This window comes from Struthio camelus, chromosome 10 (assembly GCF_040807025.1).
Source record: "Struthio camelus isolate bStrCam1 chromosome 10, bStrCam1.hap1, whole genome shotgun sequence".
NCBI lineage: Eukaryota > Metazoa > Chordata > Aves > Struthioniformes > Struthionidae > Struthio > Struthio camelus.
In genome coordinates this window covers 20,777,146-20,799,635 of record NC_090951.1, presented here as the reverse complement: position 1 = coordinate 20,799,635, position 22,490 = coordinate 20,777,146, and the positions used below count along the sequence as shown (strand labels likewise).

The 22,490-nt window shown below is 39.0% G+C and overlaps 1 protein-coding gene across 13 annotated transcripts in view; it reads left to right on the top strand.

The window, feature by feature from the left end:
- Positions 1-22,490, top strand: part of ESRP2 (epithelial splicing regulatory protein 2) — a 203,438-nt gene that overhangs the window by 170,333 nt on the left and 10,615 nt on the right. For 7 of the 13 annotated variants that reach the window (XR_011143350.1, XR_011143348.1, XR_011143351.1 and 4 more), the window contains 12 exons: positions 6,000-6,113; positions 7,450-7,564; positions 8,311-8,409; positions 8,539-8,593; positions 9,878-9,988; positions 11,541-11,673; positions 12,063-12,105; positions 12,609-12,910; positions 14,997-15,218; positions 16,640-16,838; positions 18,032-18,227; positions 19,270-19,447. Coding sequence is in view for 4 of the 13 variants with exons in the window: in XM_068956448.1 (XP_068812549.1) it covers positions 6,000-6,113; positions 7,450-7,564; positions 8,311-8,409; positions 8,539-8,593; positions 9,878-9,988; positions 11,541-11,673; positions 12,063-12,105; positions 12,609-12,910; positions 14,997-15,218; positions 16,640-16,838; positions 18,032-18,227; positions 19,270-19,447 (1,767 nt within the window). In the remaining 9 variants the exon portion in view is untranslated. Of the gene's footprint in view, positions 1-5,999; positions 6,114-7,449; positions 7,565-8,310; positions 8,410-8,538; positions 8,594-9,877; positions 9,989-11,540; positions 11,674-12,062; positions 12,106-12,608; positions 12,911-14,996; positions 15,219-16,639; positions 16,839-18,031; positions 18,228-19,269; positions 19,448-21,286; positions 21,372-21,540; positions 21,575-22,490 lie in introns of all 13 variants that reach the window. The other 6 variants (XR_011143355.1, XR_011143354.1, XM_068956449.1 and 3 more) reach the window with 4 other exon arrangements.

The following is a 22,490-nucleotide window of genomic DNA, read 5'->3' as shown; positions in this document are numbered from 1 at the left end:
CTTAATAAACTGTGTGCTAAACTTTGAATTGTAGTTTGCAAGCTCCATTATGTAAATAAAAGTAACAAAAAATTTTGGGCCTTAAAAATGTTGAGTAAATTTGTGATTTTTTTGGAGAGAGTCAAAATTTAGACACATCAGTGTCATAAAGACCCAGAGTCATTAGACCCATGAACATGAAAGCTTAGCTGATAAGGTTTCTTTATATCTATAATGTTATCATTATTTATATACATACATACATATGTCAACATGTAAATTCTACTTGCCTGTAATGGATTCAGTGCTGTTCTCCAGTTTTTTCCGAAGAATTCAGTACTGAAGGAAATCTCCTATCTAGGTAACATAATTTGTTGTGGGAAAGAGATCTGAAATAGATCCCTAGCTTCTGCTTTGCACAGAGATACCTGCTGATCAGAGTGGAAATTTATTCTTGATTTCTCAAAAAAGAATGTGGAAAAAAGAACACACACAGCTAATTTTCTAGGTTTGAGCAAGAGGGACAGAAGCGACTCAGATTCGTATGCCTCATATAAAACTCTTTCTCATCTCAAACAGTGCATGTTAAAAATCGTGGGGTGTATCTTCACTGCTTCTCTAAGCTCATTACATAGTATTAATATGTTTCTTCAGCTCAAGGGAATCTATTGGTGGAACAAACGGGCCTTGGTGAGTCACGCACAGCAAAGATAATTTTTCATCAAAGTTATTCCTGAAAGTTTTCCTTTTAATAATGACCAAAAGATGTCACTCCTGAATAAGTTTTGGGGCTTTTGTTTGTTTTAAAGCATTGTGGCTAGCAAAGCAGCAGGTTAACTCCTTCTTCGCAAGTAGAAGACCTGATAGTAGCATACTTAGGGGGTGTGTGTATATATATGTGTGTGTATATATATATATATATATGTAAATAATGTGTATGTGTATACAAACTAGGCTCTGCACCTGTTTTATAAAACACTGATCTGGACTACTCAGCTCATTCAAATTTATTGACAGGCTTTATCCCAAATCAAGTATCATCTATCTGTCTGACAGTTGTAATTTTAGGCTGGGCCAAGTGTGATATGTCTTCCCATAGTTAGTACAAAGATGGTATGGAAGTCAAAATGAGCGCCCTTCAACATGCTGATCTGGCAGAACCACGTGTCCATGTGTGATCAGCATCAAATGGTTATCGTTGTACCTTATTTTTCTACTTGGGGATAGATGCGTGTCCAGCTGAAGCAGGAACCACAGGTTAAGTTTCTTTTTGGATTTTTTTTTGTTATACTTTACCTTATAGGTACTCCAAACCCAATTCTATCCTGAGTTAAATTGCAAGGATGCCTGTAACTCGGAGGCTTTGCAAATAATTTTGTCTAGTCTGATGGTGTTGGCTGTGATAGGTCACATGGGGCTGACAGAGGCAAAATGGAGAAATTTTGTGCGTCACTAAAGGAAATTGCTTCAGCTTTGAAGTAGCGCTAGGAGCAGGTCTGGTGAGTAAGCAGCAGCCAAAAAAACCTTTTTTTTTTTTTTTTTTTTCCTTTCCTCAGAGGTGAATAAAATAGAGCGAATCCCCCAGAGAGTATCTTGGCTCTAGATATAGTTCACTTGATAGCATGGATGGATTCTGCACTCAAATTATATCTCTATTTCATTACCATGCCAGCTACAGACGCAGTGCATAAGCAGCGACCTTTCTCAAGGATGAAAGCTATTTTTAGTTAGGGAAATGAGAACATCCAAATAGCCAGAGCTTTATTTTAGTGCTCCATGCATCATAACTACAGAAAGAGCTTACTGAGGAGTCTTCCTGTTTCTGGAAGATGCACGGCTTTGTTTGGTTATAATTAAGGCAACACGAAGAGGGCCATGTCATTTTGGCCACTGGGGGTTCATTTGCAGCAAACACAGCAGCTTGTGCTGGCTTTCATCCAGCTTTGCTGCTGGCTAAACATGCCTCTTCCCTCTCTTTGTACTCTCGGCTCCAGGACCAGAATCCTGTTTAGCCAGTTTTACAATCTAGTGTTCAGACTCTCTCCCTCCCTCCTAACCTTCCTCCTCCCCCCCAATCCCCCTGCAAGAATTATTTTAGGTTTTGCAGAGGTAATTGTCCGGAGCAGCTTGTTTGCTTCTGAACTTTATCTTCTCTTTGTTCAATTTTTAATCTCAATATGGAATTATTGAACATGTGCCTTTATGAAATGATTCCTTAGACCTCTAGGAGAGAGACTGATCTTGTGGAAAAAGCAGTGAAGGGTGGAAGGCGATGCCTGTGCATTGTGACTCTCGCAGCCTAAACGAAGGCTGGTTGCAGGATACAAACAGTGGTAATTAACATGCTGTAGTAACTCGGTTACTGTGAAATAACTGGATTAACGAGGGAGGCCGAGAGCGTGTGAGCTCAGTGGAGGAAGTCTTCAGGTGGGGCAGCTCTGCATGCTAAAGCAGGGGAGTGCTGCGGAGGGCAGCGGGGAGAGGAATGACGAGAGGTAAACGGCTGAGAGGGTTTTTATTAGCAGGCTGAAGGAGACGTAGATGGAATTTACAAAACGACAGAGCCGCGGACAGGCTATTGAACGTACGAGCCAGGAAAACGTAACGTAAATCTGGCACTGGTCTTAACTTGTTCTGAACATGCTACGTTAGGGTGTATGCTGGGTGCTAGGTTGTTTGTGAGATGCTGCCTGAAATCCTAAGTGTGCAAAAGAAAGCTGAAGTTAGCTTTTCAGCAGGAGCTCTGAACTGCTTAACTTGTATTTCAATGCAACTTTATAACCATATGTGCACTGGTTGCTTTAATTCCTTCTGAATACATGTGATGGGCTCTATCTACCTTGAAAGCCTTAAGGTCTGTTGTAACCGATGGTAACAAGAGCTGATCTGTAACTATGCTTTTCCTACTTGGCCCCTCCAGAGTTTGGAAACATGGCATCTAGATGAAAGAAGCCAGTTCAGACCAGTCCCCACTCTCTGCTGGTCCTGTGTGGCAGCATTATGCTCACTCTTTTGTCCTGTGCGCATCTCCTAGGTGAATCTTCCCAGGCGTGCACCTCTCCCCTGCCCCGTTCCTCTCCTCAGTTAACCCCTGTGAGATAGCGAGGCGGTCTTGGATAGGAAGGGTTGCTTGTATCTCCTGTCTTTGCTCCCCGCACTCCTTCTGCCCTCTTTTCTGGAGGGGTATACCCTGAACTTTGGGAAAGGCTGTTTTTAAAATAGGTGATCTTGAATATGCATTTAGTAAGGCCTGCCAATCTGATCACGTTTTATCTAAGGCACTGTAAATTGTCAGCTTCTATTAATTAGGGTAGATGATTGTTTTGACTAGTTGATTGTCCTATATTTCAAGCCATGGAAAGGAGTTTGCAGCACTGAATGTTATCAGTAACATTTAATAAATATGGGCAAATACTCAGGCTCAGTTAAAAATAAAAATGTAAATACTGCCTCTTTTGCCTTCTTTAAACCTTAGTATACTTAGAGTATCGGGCTCATCTGTGGCCTTACGTAATATTTCACTGTTCTTAGTGTCTTTAGGGACTTCTGTCATCTGAAAACAGTTGTGCTGTGTATCTGTCTGTCTTTTCAGCTGTACGTTGTGTGGGAGACACCATCTGAAAAATAAGAAGGTTGTAGTGAAATCTTTACATTTATTTCACCCGCTTGGTTTACACCTTTTAGTTTGAGCGTTTTGTCCCTTGTCCAAATATTTTTCTCCTTTTGTTTTCTAACTCAATGAGGGCATTTTGAGCTATGGTTCTTATGCTTTACAAATACAAAAGGAATTTACATACATTTGCTACTTCCACCAAATTGTTTGGGATTTTTCTTCTTATGAAAATAGCTCTGTCCTTGCAATCTTTCTATCTGGGCTCCCGCACATCTGCAGAAACCCAGGGTACAAAGTTGAAGGTTTGGGGAGTGTTTTATTACTGCTCATCAGTAGGGCTCTGCTTCCTTTTGGCAAGAGTTATTGTACACCTTCTGGAGGCTAATTCCTATCACTATTTCCAATCCCTTTTTGCAAATATTTGCTCTTTACTGTGCCCAGAGGTTAAAACAGAAGGTAATAAGATGCTGCATCTAGTAAGAGAGCAGTTCTCCTCGTGGCTGGAATTATGGTGAGAATCTTTGTAGCTGGCCTGTGACTGTGGCAGTCCCCAAAACTGCATTTCTGAAGTGGTTCCTTTGACTTCTCTGGAATTTTCTTCTCTTTTTCTGGTGTTTACACATCAATTGAGGTATTTTGAGCGCTCTCAGATTTCAGTTTTCCAACTTTTAAATCATTCTTAAACAATGACTTGCTTTTCTAGCCTCAGGTTCTTCAGACCTTCAGCTTGCAATAGGAACGTGAAATCTGGACTAGCAATCAGGAGGAAACTGGCTTTCTGAATCTGCAAGGGTGTTTTTTTGTACTACGCAAATAACTGCATTTTAAAGTTTTTTTGGGGAGAGGGAATATTTCATCCTTTTTAACCTCTCAAGTATCTTCTGTTTGATTTTTAAATAACTTCATTTTATATAGCCATATCTGCAAATTAAGCAATTTACCCAAGGTGCTGATGTGCCTCTCCTTGCTCAGCTCTGCCCATCAATTCTTTGTCTTGAGAAATGCAGTAGCCACTACTAAAGCCTTTCTCTGAACTCAGAATGGTAGTGGAGCTCTGGTTAGCTGCCCAAGCCTAGAAAAGGGCCGGAATTGAATTTGAGCAGTTCCTTTGAATTAAAGCCTGGGTAATCTATCTCTGCTGCTACTTTAATCCATGTTCAATACATGATTTTTTCCCTTGTGGAGCATACCTTTGGGACATAATGCTGCAACACTTGTTCACAGGGTTAATATTGGATAGCTGTGGGATCAGATCCTTAGAATGTCATCTTTCCGAAGGAGAGACTGTAACTGTGTGACGTGTCACGTGTGCTGATGATAACACAAACCAACCCTCTTTCCCCCATAAACAGGTTAAAAGGCAGTATAAAGCTATTTTGCGAGTTACAAAGTCAACTTGTAATTTGCTTTTGGGGATGGTTGTTTCTTATTTGTAAGCTATTGCTGAGAGCAGTGGGTGGCTACTGCATCATGATGTTAATTATTGCTTTGTTTGTGATGTGATGCTTTCCTGGGAGGGAGTAGCATCAAGAGGGAAACCTAGAATAATTATATTTGTCCCCTTGAAAGTTAACTAACAAGCTTCTATTTACTAATTTGATATATGTACTGTAATGCTTTAGTTAACTATTATGAGCAGGGAAGCTAATGCTGATATGGGCTATTATAAAGGCTGGAAACTTGTATAAGGGTGGAAAATAAAATTGAACCAGGCACAGATGGAGCCTGCTACCCTTTTCCCCTTGATAATTAACCTATTGAGGGTTATCCATCCTTCAGATAGGGAATAATTTTGTTTTAGCAAGTGTTCATAATACCGTGCCTCTGTCAAGAACTATCGTTGACTTGGCTCAGACTTGATTACAGTATCGCTTTTGAAGACTTCAGATCGCAATCTGTTTGACTTTTCTTAGCACAGCTTTTCAAGCATTAATAAATCCTCATGGGTAACTTTTTTGCCTTTTTGAAGTTCAAAATGAAAACAATTAGGAAGGGCATAACTGAAGTCAAAGGCAGGATAGGTGAAGACAGGCGAAATGAGTATTGTGATTGATCTTGAAAGGCTTTTTACTTTTTCAGATGTTCCACAGCATTTTTTTATAATTAGAAGGAGTTCAGATTTTGAACCTTATCACCAGCTTTCATAAGAACTCCTAATTCTGCCATATTGTCCTAACTGTTCTTTTTATTAGATTGCTGATGTTACTATTTCCTATTCCGCAAATGCATATTGTTCCTTTGCCTGTGTTTATCAGCTGCCCACATCTATTCTCCATTGTGATTTCAAAAGCTATTACAAAGTGTTGACTTCTAAATTTTTTTTAATAAATAACTACTGTTCATTTTATGAACACTACAGCATTATCTGTATCAGTGAGTAACATGAAATTTATCATTTTATTTTCAGTTTAGTCAGCTGGTATCCAGTGATTTGAAAGTACTTGGAAGGAGCTCTTACACACTCTGCAGCGATGGCCAGTTACTCATTCGACAAGTTCTCCACCCAGAAACTTCTAAGAAGGTATGAGATCAGAACTGATGCAGAAGAACAATACTGTTTTTCAGGCCATCAAAGAAAATAATTAAATGAGTAACACAACCCAACCTTGGGAAGTATAGTGTTCCAGGAATACTTATGATGACTCTCTCCATGTTGCACCATGAGTAGCAGAGAAGTAGTGCTAGGCCTTGCTCTTGGAAGTCAGCTATAGTCTTTGAGGCCCCACAGAAGAGCGTAAAGAAAAAGAAAATAAGAAAGGCAAGGCAGAGAAAGGAACAGTTCAAGTTGTTTCAATTCTATGTCATGGGGGAGGGAAGAGAAGCAAAGGTACAGTTCCAGCCTCAGTAGAAATCATGGACAGGTACTGCTTTGTTTAGGCTTGAGTTAAACTACTGGCACTGTGCAGAGCCATGGATTCCGACTGAGATCAGAAGTCAAGGGGAGTCAGCGTCCTACGGAGAGTACACACAGGCAACGGCTTGACCTGGAGAATGACAATGATTCCCCATCCGCATTTATTCCGCATTTATACAGCTTATTAGCTGTAGCAAATGTAGACAAAGCAACACTCTCTACTCCAAATTCCTGCAGGGGTGCAGAACAGGCTATCTTGCACAGGGATAAGAATTTGCCTTTGTGCAGGATGGTGGCTCTTAAGTTAGCCTGTCTGCAGCAACCCCACAGGAAGGGGAGCTGCTGAAGTATAAGAGTTGGCTGGTCAGTAGTATTTTTTCAGTACTGACTACTGGCTGGTCAGTAGTATTTTTTCTCTATGTGAGGGCATTGGTCCATGCTGAGTTTCTACAAACATTCTTTTGGCATTTGTGTTATATCACTATTTATTCCTTGGAGAAAAAAATAAGCTACTGTCTGTATGAAGGGCTGCCTTAAACATTTGTTTAATAATGTTATATAATTAAGGTTCTTATCCAATATGGAACAGTAATAAATGCATTTGACTGTAAGTTGCTGGAAGATATTTTGTACGCTGTAACAATGCTTACTTTATTATGAGGTTTTGGCTCAGTATTGCTTTTTTATCATAGGCACAAAAGAGAAAACATAGTATCCTAAATAGGAATCTTTATACAGCAGCTTAAAAAAAGAAAAAAAAAAAAAACCTAGGTTTTGCTATCTTCTTTAGCTGTTTTGCACAGGTCTTTCAGAAGCTGTTTAGCTTTGCTCTTCTAATTCTGCAAAATACAGGATTTAAACGGTGTTACAAAGGAACTGAACTGCTCAACAAGCTGATGACATGCAATTATGTGATTATTGAGACTGCCTTGTTCACTGCAAGATATTAAATGGAATTTAGAGAAACGGTGTGTAGAAAACAAACTTTTTGCCTCCCTTGTAGAACTTCCTGCTGTCAGACTGCTTTTATTCCTTTTATGATCTTCGCAAAGAATTTAACACGTGCTATCCTAGTTCAGCCGCCGTGAAAGACCAGACTATCAAGACTATGGCAGAATGTATCCTTTTGCTGCAATTTTTATACCGGAATCAGTCATACTTACTTAGGATTTATCTCTGTGATCACTATAGGTTTTATACACCTAAACTAAGATTTGGATTTTAAAATCTTGTGGATAAAATGGAAGGAACTTTCACTTAAGGATGTAAGTGTGTTTGTGTGGGTTCCGCTTGTAATTTTTTTTTTTTTTTTTTTTCAGTTTTCAGTCTAATAAGATATAAACCATACTTAGTAATTCCATTGAAGAAAAATGTCACGTGCCTTGGTACTTGATCTTGAAGAAAAGGCTTAGCTATCAATAGGCCTTTTCAGGACTAGATGGGCTTCTACTGTTCACAGATGGTAATAGTTTCTGTTTTCAACTCAGTTCAGCCAGGATCAGACAGAGAACCAACAACAGAAAAAAACCCTTACATCTAAACCTTAGGAGGACTGCTGTGGCCTCACTGAGTGTGGTTAAAGTTCAGTTATGTTTGAAGTGATAGGAACTTACTCCACTTTTTTTTTTTCTTCCCCTCCTTTTAAACACTGAAATGGTGTAAGCTATCAATAGTTTTCAGACTGTTGACCGTTAAAGTGAATATTAACCAGTTTATGAGCAGAGTAACAAATACCTAATGGTCATGTGTCCCAGCTAAGACCAATGCAGTTTGATTACCAATTCTATGTCAGTAACAGGAAAGCCTTATGACTTGTTTACAAATGATTGTGTAAGTCTGTTATTTTCTGTAATCACCTGTTTAGATCTAGGCTTGGGGACAGATGAAACGGAGGAGGACTTTGGCGTGTGGCAAGTGAAAACCATGGTGGCTATCATTTTCAGTATGCTGTCTGAAAGTTGCAGTAAGTGACCTATTTATACAGAATGCTGAAATCTCCCTCCCCACCTCGTACAAATTGGCAGTGGTACTGTCATTCCTACTTCAGTAATCTCTGACCCTGGTTATATTTAAACTTCCTGTCTTGTTGCAGATCACATATTTACTGAGCCTGAAACTGTGAAATACAAGTATGAAACTGGTCCTTGGTAAGTGCCATTGTCGCAGCTGTTTACAACCAAAGCTGAGTCTTGTTTGCAGCAAGGGAAGCTTATGAATGTTTCCCCACTGTCACTGTGGAAGTAGGTTGTCTCTTGAAAACACTAACGGTGTACTCTGCAATACAGTAAAGGCAGACTGTAGCTGGTATTTTGAATGCTGTACTTTAGTCCTTCTCTTCAAAGGCACTGCAAGTAAAACGCTCTTTGTTCGCTAGCTTCTGTTTTGAATGGCAGCAAAGCTGACTTATCTTCCTAACGGTGAAGAAATATTTGTGAACTTTCCCTAAGTCAATAGGGGTGATGGCTGGTGCACCCTATATGGAACTGAACTTTTGAAGAGATGTCTAATATGCTGTATTGCAGACTATCTTACAAGACTGTAGCTAGGCTAAAGAAGAAAAAAGAAATTGTTTCAAGAGACAGCTTGAGGGATACTCTTGTCTAACAGAAGTGAATCCCTCAAGCTTTCGTGAAAGCACTGAGGAGTGCTCAGCATTGATGTAAAGTCAAAATGTACTTGGATGTCTTTTTATATCAACTCCTGCATTTCTCCTGTGTTCAAATGATGAAATGGAAGCTGTTGATTATCAGACGTGTTCTTTATACCATTGTAGGAGTTCTTTCTGTCCTGCTTCTACAGAATGCTCATTAAAACGAGCATGTCTCTGTATAACTTGATCTGCGTAAGAACTTGAAGTTTTGATTTTTACAGATCTTGCTGGGAACTTGAGCTTTCTATGTAGGTAGAAACTACTCCTTAAGAAAAATAGTTCCTTCATCCTTTGCAAAGATTAGTTCAGCTTTTCTGTTTTTTTTGTGCTAGCTAAAGTTGACTTTGGGTTAGGGAGGAGAAACGGAGTATTTCTTTGTTCTCAAAGAAACTTCAGTAGCTGGAGGAATTCAACATCTTAAACACAAGTGATCTATACATATATTAATGACTGCAATGTAACCATCTATGGTGGATTGTTAAATCTACGTTTTTTTCCGAATAAAATTACTCCAATCCATTACTACTTTGCCATGAGACAACGTTCTTTGTTTAAAGAACTGCAATGTGGTGACAAGGTAGTGCATCTTGCACATTGTGTATATAAGGGTATTACCCCAGTCATCTTCCCTTTACTGAAATGAGTAGCAGAATTAGAAGAGTTTCAACAGCAGATACACTCCTGATTTACGTATTAAATAAGTAGTAAAGCGAAATTTGTTAAGATAATGGAAAATCTGGATTAAAGGTTACTTTGGCTTCTTTTTTTCCAACCTGTGCAGTAGTAAATCTGAAACAGTGGACAGTGAGACAGTAATACGTGCCAGAGGTTTGCCGTGGCAGTCTTCAGACCAAGATATTGCCCGTTTTTTCAAAGGACTCAATATTGCCAAGTAAGAGAATTAGAATTTGTCTTGCTGTATATCTTTGTCTTAAGCATGAAGTATGGTTTGTGGTGGTGGTTTTAAAATTACACTCCTGCCTTCTACTCTTTCCTCCCGCTTCTTCTCCCTCACCACGCTCCATGGTCAGGATAACTGAATAGGTTTACCAGCCTTAGCTGTGCAAGAATGAATTTAGAACTAAGATTCTTATACTCTTAGCTATGCAAGTTGTAATTCCTGTGTGATGTATAGAGATGCAATAGCCTGCTTTTATAGAAAGGTCATGCTGACAATTAGATGTTGATGTGCTGTGGAAAGATGATTAAAACTTTCAGGCTATTTTCAGGCTATTGTCTATCACACGTTACCTTTCTAAAACTGTGCATGCAAAATATTTTACTATATTTTACCATTTGACCTTTGCTCCATTGTATGTATAGTGATGATTTACAACAGCATCAGAACTTGTCAAAATGTTGTTTTTTTTATAAAGGCCGAACGTTTACATGTGTTTCAGATCTAGCTTATTTTCCTTCAAACATCCAACCTGCCCATGCAAGAAAAAGCTTTTTGCTCTATTTCTTTTGCATATTAGCTCTAGGATGCTAACGTGCTTCAGGACAATAACACAACTGTCAGTTCTTAGAACCCTAAATGAAAAGTTCCACAGAGAAGTCTGTTTTTATCTTGGAGGTGGTAGAAGATGATTTTTCTGCTTTACGGTTGAGAACACAGAGGCCTTGAGGGGGTGGTTCCAGAAGCCTATTCTAGATTCTCTTTTGTGTGTGCATTTTTCCTGGGTTATCCTTTCTGCAGTAATCCTGTTTTCCATCTCTAAGACTTAAAAGCCAATTAAAAGTTTCTTGGAACGTAAGAAGCAGCAAGGAGATTTTTCTTTTGAAGACCTACATATGTTCATTTTTTTGCTACCACCTACAGGGACAAACTACTAGTGCGTTAGTCAAGGCAGAGTCCGAGACATAACAGAAGCTTTAATTTTGCACTAACATGTTAGTGTTCTACTGTAGCCTGCTACACGGGCTAGATTCAGAAGCCTCCGAGTGGTGATGTTCCTGGGGAAGAAACTTTCACGTGACTCGTGTGTGTGGTCTGATGTGACATACCTGTTGCTTGAGATATAATCCAGATAATCAATGCTGAGCAGATGTGGTTCTTTATTTAGGGTTATGAGGAAATTCAAATCTTGAGATGAAAGAAGGGGTTACAAACTTAAGTCTGCATGGAAGTTGAGAAAGTGATGAATAGCGTAGGATCCAAAAGTTAACCCCTTGCCCCCTAAAAAAGGAAATCGGAATCAATGTACATTAATTATAGTACACAACAGTAAAAGATTTTGCTTTGTTAATCTACTTAAGTGGATTCTGTAATATAATTGTGTTTCATTAAAATAAAACTAAACAGTGGATAGCAGCAATTTTTTTCAGTTGGAAACTCCTTGTTAAATCTGTTTTCTCTGTTGTTCTGAAGGAAAATTATTGGATTGGTCCTGTAGAGGCATTAAAGATTCAGACTCACATTTTTCTTTGACTTTATCTTCCAGAGGTGGTGTGGCCCTTTGTCTGAATGCTCAAGGAAGAAGAAATGGGGAGGCATTAGTTCGGTTTGTAAATTCTGAACAGAGAGACCTGGCTTTGGAAAGACATAAGCATCACATGGGTAGCAGATACATTGAGGTAAAAAAAACAGTGATTTGAAACAAATCTTTGGAGAGCAACTTGAACACTTTAGTGTACAGCTTTAAATGAGAACAAGCTATATTCCTGTGTTTAAAATAAGCAAAATATAATTCCGTCACGTGCAGAAGAGTTTTATGAAGCTTTGGCATCTGACACTCACTGGAAATAGTGCTAACTGAATCCCTCCCCTTACTAGCTTTTTTTTTTTTTTTTTTTTTTTTTTTTAAATCCCATCCTAATTCAAGCCTTATGTCTTCATTACTCAGAAATGAAGTAAAGCTGAATATCTGTGAAACAACTAACTACATTTAAAGTTATCCAGAAAATGTTACTTTTTATTCATGATTGAATGCTGTGATTTTCACATGTGCGTTTTTCTCTTCAAGGTTTACAAAGCAACTGGGGAAGAATTCTTAAAAATTGCAGGAGGTAAGTGATGCTGGGGTTCAGCGTAATTATTCAAGTTCATAGGAGTGTATTCTAGTTCTGTTCCTCTTGGCTGAGGACACAAATGGATAATGAAATGGCTTTCCCTGTTTTGCCCTAGAGCTGATACTTGACTCTGTCATGTTCTGGTCTCAAGCAGTTGAATTTGAGCTGTGAGCATTTGGGCTGTGGTGCTCACAGGCTGGACTTGCTGTTTGAAAGGAAGACAAACTTTTGCAGTGAAAGCATCTACGTATCTTGTATAGGCTCACACCAACCATGCTTCTCCCAATTTCATTAAGATATGAAAAACTTTAGGGGAGGAGGTTTATTTTTGTATGACACTTTATAATAGATTACTGGGGGTTAGTAGTGTCTCAGGTTTTCTGTGGGTGTGTTGGTAGCTACTTATCTGCTGTGTTGTTCCTTAATGCAGTACTGCTCCCGAGTTCTGTGGAGCTGGCTGACCAGCACCAAATGACCATCTGTTGTTCTCTTTCTGCTAGGCACCTCCAATGAAGTGGCCCAGTTCTTATCTAAGGAGAATCAAGTTATCATCCGGATGAGAGGCCTTCCTTTCACTGCTACTCAGGAGGACGTCCTGGGGTTCCTGGGGCCGGAGTGCCCAGTCACAGGAGGGAAAGAGGGACTTCTCTTTGTCAAGTACCCAGATGGGAGGCCTACAGGAGATGCATTTGTATTGTTTTCCTGTGAAGACTATGCACAGAATGCACTTAAAAAGCACAAAGAAATACTTGGAAAACGTTACATTGAACTCTTCAGAAGCACAGCAGCAGAAGTCCAACAGGTTGTAACTATTGGCTGTGAGACTCAAAACTTAGCAGTTAGAGATTTCTTCTAATACTGGCATACAGATATCTTGTAGACAGCCATGGAAGTCTTTAATATAAAAGATGTCAGGTACTAGAAAGGGCAATATGTGCTTGCTGATTGGCATGGAAAATTGTGCAGAGGGGTTTTTTTTGTTTTTTTTTTTCCCTGCTGTTTTTTTATGACATCCCCCAGATCATGAGGCAAAAATCATTGGATAATTTTCTTCCACGTCTTAAAAGTTGGCTGAAATCTCAAAAATAATTCTGAAAGTGTACTAGATTGCTAGTATTGTAGTAAAGCTTCTTGAAAACCTGGAGTATTGTCTTAAAACTCTTGCCCGTGCATGGAATTTCTAGCGTGAAATCCAAATCTAGATGCATTTAAAAAGACTTTCTTGTAACTGTCTTGTTGGGCACTAAGGCTTATCAAAGTATCTGATTTTTGATGAAAGGAAGTGAAATCTTTGTTTTCCTAAGAAAATGTATTTCACTTTTTTTCCTCCTATCCTTCACCAGTTCCTATTACCACCTTCTCAAACTCTTAAAACACCATTTTATTTTGGCACCAGCAACTCAAGCTTTGGAAAACATCACAGATTAAGTTTTTCTGCCTGACATGGAATATTTCTAGACCGATAACGCCAAAGGGAACCATTATGAGATTTGATATGGCCGTTGCATAAACAGTGGCTGTAAAACCTAATACAATCACTGTCTCAACCTATGTGAAATGAGAAGTCTTTTCCCAATAAAGTGATGGGGCAAGGGGAAGAATACCTACACTTGCAGGCCTGTCATTTACCTGTAATACTGTGATATGGAGATTAGAACAGTCAAGAATCTGATACATATATTATGAAGCCTAAGTAAATGGCACTGGTGAGTTGTCTGTTTTGTTGTGCTTTTTTTTTTTTTTTCTTTTTCCTCTCTCTCTTCCCCTCAGAGAGGATGAGGTTAAGTCCTCTAAGGACCAAGCACGCTGTGTCGCAGTGACCAAGTCTTTACTCCTGTTTTTGTTAAGGAGTTCTGGATAAGACTTGATTCCTGTTCCATGAATATGTCATTACTTCTTCCTCTAGGAATTTTTTGCTTCTTGAACAAGAGCGGATTTTGGGAGAATTATGGGCTGCTTGTTTGAGTAATTATGAGAGGTAAAGCCAGCTCCCATCTGCTTAGTTGTTAGCACAAAGGAATTGCAATATTTTATGCAATAAGCAACTGAAGAAGATTTTGGGCTTGAACTGTGCAGCATGTAAATTCTTGAAAAAAAGCTTCTATTGAGATAACCTCTCTCAGCTGGATCACTGACAAAATTAAAACTTCGTAATCTCTTTTTTTTGGTGCCTCTTTCAGTGGAATGTGTTTCTTTATTTCTGACAATCACCGTAAAATATATTTTTCAGCAGTAGGCCCCAGTAGGAAGTTATATTCCCGTAGTCATTTGGGAATGAGTGGAGAGGAAGTACAATGTAAAGATCAAGGTCTTCTGTAGTTGTTATCCTCGTATTCAGGAACCCTGTACTTGGAGATGGCAGCCCTGGTGAAATGAGTGGCTTGTGTTTTTTTTGTTTTTTGTTTTTTTTAAACCTATCGATCTTTAAAAGGCTTTATGAAGGAATTAGAGTTAGGTTTTTTCCTTATTTGTTATTTAAGGGTGTCTTTTTTTTTTTAATTGACTGTTTTTAATTTGCCCTAATTTAAGTAGAAACTGTAAGTGGCGATAGGAGTTTATCAACACAACTACTGTTTTTGACAGCTCTGTTTTGGGCTGTGCTAAAATGAACTATAACCTACTTTTGTCTTTTATGTAATGAGAGTAGAAAGGTTTGTTAATGGCTGCTACCAAATAAAATTTTTCAGACTACTTTCTTTTCCTTCTGAGTCTGAAATTGCCAAATGCCCAACAAATGATCCACAATTCTGTTTAAGGAAGTTTTTTTTTTTTTCTTAAATTTGAAATGGATTTATTTAAATGTATGGTGAGAATTAATTTCTGTGCTCAGCCAGATGATCTGTAAATCTTTTTCAGTGTGGGTCTCTGTTGTTTTCTTTTGCCAACAGGTGCTTAATCGATACATGTCAACACCTCTTATTCCCACCCTCCCAACTCCCATCATTCCTGTCATCCCCCCACCATATACCATTGCCACGGGTAGTGTGCGTGACTGTGTCCGGCTCAGAGGTCTTCCTTACACTGCTGGCATTGATGACATCCTGGAGTTTATGGGAGACGCCACAGGTGATATCAAGCCCCATGGAGTTCACATGGTCCTTAATCAACAGGTAACAGCACTGTGCAAGGGAGAGCTAACTTTCTGGTTATTGAACAGGATTAGTAGTCAGGCTGGCTTACTTGTTCTTGGCTGGGCTTTGGATCCTCTATAACCTTGAGAGAATATTATCTTCAGTCTGTCTTTTCCTTCCCTTCCTCCTTTTCCCCCTCCCTTTCATATACACGTTTGCTTTTCTTTTTGTGTCTGTATGTGAGGGCCTGGGGAGGATGAAGCTTGTGGCCTCTTTTCTTTTTTTTTTTTTTTTTTTTTTTTAAAGATGGCTTTGTCCTAGAGGCCATCTTAAATGGTTTTTCATGTTTTGTTCCAGTGCTGGAAATACACAAGGATAGAAACATCTTATGTTAGATATCATCTCTGCTCGTTCAGCGTCAGGGTTTATGCTCAATGCTAGCCATGCTGTTTGAGTGGCATTTGTGAACAGTGCTTTCCCTAACCTTTTTTTTTTTTTTTTGATTAGAGACTTCTCAGGAACTAAAGTGAGTTGATAATTTAAAAGTATGTTGTGGATATATTTTAATGTTATAATTATGGGGATATTTTTCCCTTCTTGTCTTCCATTAAAAATAAAGTCTCCTGGCCACAGAAATATAGAAATGTTATCCTAAAAGAAAACAGATGAGCAAGATCTACTTCTTCTGTTCTGTTTGTGGGGTTTTTCTGTTTTGGGGTTGTTGGTTTTTTTTTTTTTTGAAACTTTTTAATATTTTATAGATAAAGTGATTTCTGTTAGGTTGCAGAAAATCAGACCTCAGAAATAAATTTCTGTGGTAGCTATGGACCTACTAAAGCCTGTCTGAAGCTTATACTGTTGCTCTACTATCTAAAGAGCAAAGAAAAGGCAAAGCCAGACTCTTCCCAGAGCTTCACAGCAAAAGAGTAAGGGGCAATGTTCATATGTTGCGTCAAGGGAAATTCCAATGAGGTTAAAAAAAAAAAAAAAAATCACAAAGAGAAATGAGTTAAGCACCAGAACAGGTTGCCCAGAGAGGCTGTGGAGTCTTCACCCTTGGAGATGCTCAGAAATTCTAGTGGATAAGGCTGTAAGTGGCCTGAATTGACTTTGAAATTAGCCCTGCTTTAAATAGGGGTTTGGATTAGAGACCTTCAAAGTTTATTTTCATAGTAAATTATTCTGTGCTTCTCTCTGCAGAAGAGTAAGTAGTTTTGTGTTAAACAGGTGCTGTCTGCTTCAGTCTTGCCTCTCTGCTCCTTAAGAAAATAAAAATAAAAAATTATATACATGATTTCTTGAATATATATATATATATTAGTTGGTTGAATTATTAGATCGTTCTGATTTAGTACAAATGTTGATACAGATTTTCAGTAGACATTTGATCTTAATATTTCCTATGTTTATCATGCTTTGGATGTTTTAATAACAGATTGGCTTATGACTGATTTTTCTAGGGACGACCATCAGGTGATGCTTTTATCCAAATGAAATCTGCTGACAAAGCCTTTATGGTGGCTCAAAAATGTCACAAAAAAATGATGAAGGACCGTTATGTGGAAGTATTCCAGTGTTCAGGAGAGGAGATGAACTTTGTTTTAATGGGTGGCACTTTAAATCGTAGTGGCTTGTCCCCACCGCCATGTAAGTTACCATGTAAGTCTGCAATTCTTCTGCTCTCTGCTGCTAAACGCTGATATGTGGTAGGTGCTGAAGCTTTGTGGCCTTTCACCTTTTGACTTGGGTTTTGCCATGATCAGTAATCATCCATCTGTATACATACTGAGATTGGAATTGTTCCCTTGGGGCAATAATGGGACTGATTTGAGGCGTTTTTATTGTTTTTTCGGTGGTGAGTAGAGGGCAGCAAGGCCTTGCCAGTGAAATTGTTGCACACTTTGCTTTTTATGGGTGTACTGTTCTTCTGAGCTCTGCAGTAGACTTGCCTGTAGTGAAACCTACTTGGAATTAGAGGGTATTTTAAAAGGGGGAGTAATTCTGTACTCCAGCTGCCGATGAGTGCTCTTGCTGTCTTGCCTTTGAGCATTGAGAAGGTACTCTTTGGGCTTATTTTTGAAGGAAAACACCCACTGGGGTGATAAGCTAACGGACCATAGAATGATGAAGTCGGATGGCTTTATTAAGAATCCAAAGAACTTTACTGTGGAACTAGAATGGAACTTTATTGTACCATTCTAATCAATGTCACTACCAAATTGCAGAGTGGATACCAATGTGTATTTGCAAAATAGTAAAAAGCTGCCAAATATAGTACTTAAAAACCATTTGACTGCACACCAAGCTTAACGTTCATATGGAAATCGGGTATTTGTGCATGAAAATGCATCAGACTAATGTTCCCCCCCACTTCATTTGTAATAGTCAAAGAATACTTTTTGCAGCTGCAGGAGCGTTATATGTGAAGACTCATGGTCAGCAGTTGCAGATGCCCGTGTGTAGCTAACACTATGGTACTTTTGTCCCACAGAGTACAACTTCTGTTAGAAAGAACAAAGGGTGTGTTGGTGTGCACGCCTGCTTTCTCTATGCACATGGCTTAATGCTTTCTTTAAATAACTCTGCAGTTCCCTACTTTCCATTTACATATGGACAAAGCTGCTCATCTCTAGGACTTGTGAACTCTTGGGAACAGCTCTTTTCAAATGCCCCAGTTGTCATTCATGGTGATGCAGCAGGGGTCTCCAGGAGAGAGGCTAGAGAGCAGTCTTTGCACAAGTGTTCATTAATCGTGTCCATGTGGTATTAATCACATCGGAATGAATAATTCCTTTCTTGTAGCAGACATCTCCATTCTGATGGTTGTTTTTGTTTTCTGGTTTGCTTTTTAGGTCTTTCTCCACCAGCTTATGCTGCTTTCCAAACAGCAGCAGCTGTGATCCCAGCAGAGGCAGCGCTTTATCAGCCACAAGCCCTCTTGCCAGCCACCAGGACTCCCCAGGCCACGGCTGCTGCTCCTCCAGCTGTTACCTACTACCCAGCTCAGGCTGCTCAGCTTTATATGAATTACACAGCTTACTATCCCAGGTATGCCCCGGACCTAGTTGCCTCTCTTTACTTCTCATCTCCGTGGAGCAGGCAACTCTGTGGTCACCTGTGAATACCTCTTAAATTTGTACTTCTGAGCTAAGTAATCCAGGGAATTTTTTGGTATCAATCAGCAGAGACAGTAGCCGTTTTAACCACTTCTTTGTGGCCTTGTGATGAAGTTCAGCTTTCTTGTAGTTTCTTTTTGAATCTCATGATAAAGGTTGTCTAATAGTGTTTTGGACACTAGGAAAATGCTATTGAGGAGGTTATGTTTCTTGGCCTCTGTCAGTATCTTGTTATCTCTTTCTGTATTGAAGGACTCTTCATAGCTGTGCACCAAGTTAGACTTCTCATATCAGGGAGATCAAAAAAAAACACTTTAATGCATGTAAGCAAAGCAGAGGATCTCCACTTTTCCCATTCTCACAGATAGTGTCAACATGACTCACTGAAGTCTGATGATCCACAGGGAAAATGGACTGTTCATTGGTAATGCCTAGGCTTGCCTGGGCACCTGCTAAATTGCTAGGCAGGCCTTGACCTGAGATGCTACTTTGCTCACTATCTGGTGGCTTAGAAGTATGAGATTTGGGCCCTTGCCTGCCTTTTGTACTGTGATTTCACCTCCCCCCCCACCCCAACCTTGTAATTTTTATTAAATATCTTAGAACAGGTCATCTGCAGCTCCTATCTTTCTCTTCCTCCAGTGGAAACAACAAGTACCACTTTCTGCCTCTTCAGCTACAGCTGTTACCTATTTTCCTCTCCCTTTCCTCTCTAAAAATAAATTATCACGTGGTGAAAGGAGAAATGAAGGAAGTTCATAAGGCAGTTCACATGATTTTCTTGTTTTTTGTGTGTTTGTGAGTTGTTGGGGTTTTTTTGGTTGCTTAGTTGGAGGTTTTTTTGTTTTGTTTGTTTGGAAGGGGGAGTGTTGGCTTAGTCTCAAATTTAAATTTTCAGTTTCATCTTTGCATGCTCTAAGTACTAAAACTGTTTATTATCTTTCATAACAATTTTGCACCTCTTTCTCTTTCAGCCCTCCGGTATCCCCTACCACAGTGGGGTATATTGCAGCTCCTCCAGGAGCTGTAGCAGCTGCTGCCACTGCCACCCACACTCCAATTCTGCCTCAGCCTGGAGCTTTAGTTCGTATGCAGGGCTTGCCATATAACACAGGAATGAAGGAGATTCTCAGTTTCTTCCAGGGATACCAGGTTAGTGTGCAGTCTCTCTCTTTTATAACGTATTTGGACCTCTGAGTAGCGTTCACTGGGTTTCAGACTGAGCAGCTATGTGCTTTTGGAGAGCAACGAACAAGAACGCAAGCTACGTTCTTTATTCAATTGGCTGACAGTGGTGTAGTATAAAATTTGCTTTATTTCTTATATAATAAACATTCTAATTTGAAAGCAACGATCTAGTGTTCAGCTGCAAGTGTTAAAGACTGCTGAGAGCAAATTTCTAGTACAAAAGGCTCTTTCTGTGATCTGGGTGTGGTGACTTGCATTGCAGAAGGAGATGGAGAGAGACACCTATGTCAGACACTCTTGCAGGGCCTAATTATTTTGGTTACAGGCGGGAACGTTTTACATTAAAACTGCCTTACATTGCAACCTAAAGGAAAACAATTCTCCAACCCATATTGTACTGATAGCAAATGTAACTTCAGTTGGTATCTAATGGTTCAGTGCTCTATCAATGGGCAAGCACATACAAATTTATCTTCTTGAGGAAAAAAAAGAAATGCCATAAACTGTATTTTTCAGCAGCACATTTTTGAGTATGTGAAATGGAGATCTTTCTCTTTATTCTACCTTTCATCTCAAAGGATAAGATATCTATATCGATATTTTATCATCACATATTTGCTAAAAGGAAAAATACTTGAATATGATGTATTCTGGTGAGTATTTAGCGTCTGTGGATAACAGCACTCATACGTATATGAAATATATACTTTTGGTAGCACTCAGAAGCCCTGACCTAGAGTTCTTTTCGTGGATCTCAAACCACTGTTCAAGTGACATGTGTTGAAAAGAAGATAACTTTTGCATGAGTTTGTCCTTCAAAATTCTGTAAGTTGGGCAGCAGTCGTATTGCAGGCTTTTATTCTTAAAGGCTGAGATGTAAATTACCTGTTTTAATGGGTAGCAGCAGTTAACTTGAGACTTCTAAGCATAGTATGTTTTCCTTTTTCATTGTTCTTTTTTAATTTTTTTTAAAGGACGGCGGGCTTTATTTTGTAAAGTCAGATGTCTGCTATGTAAATGAGCATAGACTGAGGACAGATGCTTATCTGCATATGCTCAGCATTTTGAGCATTTGGCAGATATAGTGATGTACCTGTTGTGGCTTCTCTTAAGATGCTAAATCTATGTTGGAAAATAATTTTGCATATTTGTTTTTTCAGTGGAATAAATTTGAAAATCATCTTATAAAAGTTTGAATTTTTACAATCAGATTAAGAACATTAAACTTAATGAATTTTATTTTAGTTTTTTTTTTCCATTTAACAGAATATTTTCAGAGTTCAAACCAAATTCAGTTGTGTAGATTTTTTTTTTTTTTTCCCTTTCTTCTTCCAGGCATACAGTAGTACTCATTCATCTGTTGCTTAGCCGTTGTCTATAGCCATATTGTTATCAACTGACTGGGGGGTTTGGTGGATGGATGGTGGTTGTATTAAAGCCTTAGGGGGGGAAAGCCTATTCTCTAAATTGAAGTTAAGAGAGAAGTGCAAGTATGCCATTGGAAAATGTGACCTGACCCTATCCCTGCATGGAATGGGTCTGTGACTTCTAACTTCTAGGAGCTCTGTCATCTACTAAATCTTCAATTTAGTGAATGTGGGCTTTGGTTTTGGTGCTGAATTTGCCCTTTTCCTTGTTTCTGCATTTGGAAAGCAGCTTGCAGTGTTTATATAATAATAAATCCAATGTTTCAAATTAATAGAAATTTTGCCACAAGGTGAAAACTATTTATAGTCTTCTGCTGCAACCTCCTGTCATCATCATTTACTGTTATTAAATTGGTCACCTCTTTGATTTCTTTAGAAGATGTTGTCCAAATGAGATCGGGTTCAGTATCTTGTAAAGGAGCCAAGGAATTATTTTGAATTGTTCTTGGATCCCGCATGTGGTAATGCTAGTTTTATACTCACTCATTCCTTTAGGGGAAAAAAGAGGTGGTAACTTACTGTTTTGGGACAATATTGTGTCTCTGGAAGAATAACTAATCTTTTTTCTTTCTTTCTTCCCCAACCCCCCTTTCCTTACATCATTTTTTCCACTTTCTGCTGCTACCCAAGGATGCATTGCACGATGCTTCTGGTCATTTATAACGTGAGCCCTTATTAATCGTTAGTGGTTTGGGCATGGTTTTGATCTCTGTATAACTAATTGATGTTGGTATTCAATGGGCTTGGGAACCAGATTTGAGATGCTGAGATTGGAGGGTGATTTTTGTCTTTGTATGTTCTCGTCTGAAAGGAACAAGTTTTAAGTTTTAGTTCTTGCTCTGTTCTCTTCTGTTTCCTTCCTGCAGTCTTCGTGGGCTCCATATATTGCATGTAAGCACACGTTGCTACTTAAGTGAAAGCACCTTTCATACCAGACCTGCCTCTTAAGAGACAGACTTTGCTTATCATCGGCTTCAACAAGCTGGTCTCAACATCAGTACATGCTTCTAATAATAAATAATGTAAAATTCTGCAGATGAGCATTTTAATTTATTTTTATCAGCACTAGCCTCTTGTTTAGTGGTCCAGCAGCTTGATTTCTTCTTCTAGTTCTGCTTTCTTGAATTTATTATTGCAAATTCCCTCAAGTTTGCATGTGTTTAATGCATCTTGCATTAAACGATCTTGAAAAACCTGTGAAGATTTTAATAGTAAATCTCTGGAGGTGGTAACTTTCCCCATCACCTTTCTGTACAACAGTACAGAATCTTCAAAATATTGAATATTAGCACTTTCTGATCCAGTAACTAGTTCACGTTGATCTGCTTTTTAGTAGTATTGTAATGCGGCAGGACCTATGGTTCCAGTCATGTATTGGATATATAGCTAAAGGGTACATGGTGGGGGGAACCTCTTACAATTCCTATAGGACAGTAGGATGACAGTGATTGCTCTGACAGAGCTTGAAATAGCAGCTGCTCGGCAGGTGCTGGTCTTTGGGTAGTGGTTTTGTGCAAAGTTGTTTGTGCATATCAGAACAAAACTTTGTATTAAAAGGTATCTTTGCTTAAAATACTGGC